General features: G+C 51.1%; 1 protein-coding gene across 6 annotated transcripts in view; it reads left to right on the forward strand.

The window, feature by feature from the left end:
• Positions 1-2,751, forward strand: part of Tlk2 (tousled like kinase 2) — a 102,537-nt gene that overhangs the window by 1,094 nt on the left and 98,692 nt on the right. For 2 of the 6 annotated variants that reach the window (XM_026777181.1, XM_026777180.1), the window contains exons 1-2: positions 376-450; positions 2,214-2,296. In XM_026777181.1, the coding sequence (XP_026632982.1) occupies positions 2,216-2,296 (81 nt within the window). In that variant the 5' untranslated portion in view covers positions 376-450; positions 2,214-2,215. Of the gene's footprint in view, positions 1-6; positions 153-373; positions 451-2,213; positions 2,297-2,751 lie in introns of those variants that run through there. The other 4 variants (XM_005369413.1, XM_026777182.1, XM_026777179.1 and 1 more) reach the window with 4 other exon arrangements.

Consider the following 2,751-nt stretch of genomic DNA (forward strand, 5'->3'; position numbering starts at 1 on the left):
GCGCCGGCGGCTGCTGCCCGGGCAGGGGGTTGCGGCGCTCAGGAGAGGCCCCGGCTCCGCCCCGGGCCTGCCCAGGGGGAGAGCGGAGCGGTCAGCAGCCGGGTCGGGTCGGGGCCCCTCCCGAGAGGAGCGTGGAACGGCAGCGGCGGCAGGTGAGGAGCCGAGCCCGGGCCGGCGGAGGGCGCCGGGCCTGGGAGAGTAACCGTCCCGGGGACCCCTCGGCCTGAGGAGGCTGCCACCCGGGCCGGCGGAGGGCCGCAGCTCCTGGGCACCGAGGCGGGAGGCTCTCCCCGAGGGCTGCGGGTCGCGGAGGGGCCGGGTCGAAGATGGGCCAGGCCCAGGCCTGGGAGTGGGGCGGTCGGCCTGCCGAGAGAGGGGACTCCGGGGAGCCGGAGGCCTCCGCAGCCTCCCGGGCGCCCCCGACACTGTCCCCCGCTCCCTCCGTGACAGGTGGGCCCAGAGTTAGGGGAAAGTTTGGAGCCGGCGAGGGGCGCCGGGACCAGGCCCCGTCGGTCCTGCTTCCCGGGTTGGGGCTGCTGGGAGGATCCCGGTCCCTAGGCTCGCCGGAAAGAGATGGGATGGAGATTTTCTCAACATGAGTTGACATTAAATGGGATAACTGCTGGGGCTTCCTTTTCCGGACCAGGCCTGGGGATGGAGGTTTGGGAAATGTTTCCAGGGACCTTGGGATTGGGGAGAGACTGCAACCTCTGCCGTTCCGACCTCGATTAGGGCAGGGCGAGTGGCGAGCAAGGCCACTTACCTACTTAGGGAAAACTCAGTTTTCTTTCCAGTCTTTTTTATTTTAAAGATGCCTTTCTGCCCTTCTAACAATGCCCTAATTCCTTCTCCAACCAGTACTTGTTCTGTGTGAGTGAAACTTTGTCACCCTTTGCCCCGGGCTCTCTCAGTCCAGGAAGGGAAATGAAAGTTAGGACTTGTGGAGGGGATGTTACTGGAAATTGTGGAGTTATTAGACTGCAGAGGAGGTTTGATTCATGTTTTCGGTGAACTTTAAAAATTAAGCCAGTCGAACACAGTCGGTGGTGTGGTCGAAGGGTTTCTATGACATGATGTTTCCTCACGTTTTACATTAAAGAGCTTTGCAGTGCATGGTGCAAGAGTTCGCTCTTCCAAAGGTTGGCCGGACTGGCTCCCAGTGTCTGCATTAATTGGTCGGGAAGGAGTTTAAAAATGGTGTCGTCCTGCCCCTCCCTGCCTGGGAGGAGTGCTAAAAGCAGACGTCCAGAGTGAAGAGAAACCTACTACTTCAAGGAGTGGTCAGAAAAAGGATTTTGCGAAGGAATTGTTGCAGTGTTAATATTAATTTCCTGAGTGAATATAGGTTGATGGTTTATCTTGGGTTCTTCATTAACTTTAAAATGAGCGAATTCCAGTTCATTAGCTCCTGCGAGCTGTCAGGGAAAGGGGCTATGCAGTAGGGTTACTTGAAGTTATTTGCAGCTTCTGATTCATTCTGTATTCATTTGAAATTATTAATGAATCATATTTTTAGCTTAAGAACTAGTTCTTATGTATTTGGGAGAGAAATGTCTGAAAGCACTTAGATGGAAAGGCGGATAGAAAGAGAGGCTTCCAGGTTTGTCCTTCTTTCCCCTCCGCTTACCTTTTTCAGAGATAGTTTGCTGTTTCTTCTTATTTACTTAGCTTTTATTTATGAGACAGGGTCTCATCGTGAAGTTCTGGCAGACTAGGCTGCCCTCAAATTTATGGCTGTCTGCTGTTTATGCCTCCTTCATGTTGGTATTACAAGAGTGGGAATGGGTCTCTCCCCCAGTAAAGATCAAACTAGAAAGTCAGGAAAAAGAAAAGACCCTCATAGAAGAGAGCTTGAGCTATGTAATCTAAAATAGCTATTGATAACGTCAACTAACTTTGATGAATATAACACTTGAATGTCTATTTCCTTGGAGGTTTACTAATTCCTGTGCGTTTTCTTACACATAAAACTTTTTCTTCCAGCCGGGTGATGGTGGCGCACGCCTTTAATCCCAGCACTCGGGAGGCAGAGGCAGGCGGATCTCTGTGAGTTCGAGACCAGCCTGGTCTACAGAGCTAGTTCCAGGACAGGCTCCAAAGCCACAGAGAAACCCTGTCTCGAAAAACCCAAAAAACAAAACAAAACAAAACAAAAAAAACCTTTTTCTTCCATTTGGTTTTTCATGGCTTCTTGACCCTCTTTTCTCCTGTAGAAATGATGGAAGAATTGCATAGTCTGGACCCACGAAGGCAGGAATTACTGGAGGCCAGGTTCACTGGAGTTGGCGTTAGTAAGGTGAGTACTGGCAAAGACAGACATTCACAGTACGGCTTGGGCACATTTAGGAATGGAATAGAAGGTTTGGGTGGCAGGAGATGCTGGTTACAGGGGAGATTTGTTTCATGGACCAGTGAACTTTGAAAGTCTTGCCAGTCATTCCTATAGTACGTTTAAGGGTTAGTTTGGGACAGTGTGCTTCTTTCCCCTTTGAATAGAGCGGAAGCTTCCTGAGGGACTTGTTGCAAGGATACTGGTCAGATGTGGGTCTAGAGTCTCTTCTGTGTTTTGTTAAAATTTCTCGGTCATTCAGGAAGAAAGTCATTGTAAATCTTTCACCCACTGGGTCTGTTGGGGTTATTTATGTACAGAGTGCTATTGGATCTTCACACGGGGTCTGTCGGGGTTACATACAGAGTGCTGTTGGATCTTCACATGGGGTCTGTCGGGGTTACATACAGAGTGCTGTTGGA

The sequence above is a fragment of the Microtus ochrogaster genome, unplaced genomic scaffold, assembly GCF_000317375.1.
Source record: "Microtus ochrogaster isolate Prairie Vole_2 unplaced genomic scaffold, MicOch1.0 UNK48, whole genome shotgun sequence".
Classification (NCBI taxonomy): domain Eukaryota; kingdom Metazoa; phylum Chordata; class Mammalia; order Rodentia; family Cricetidae; genus Microtus; species Microtus ochrogaster.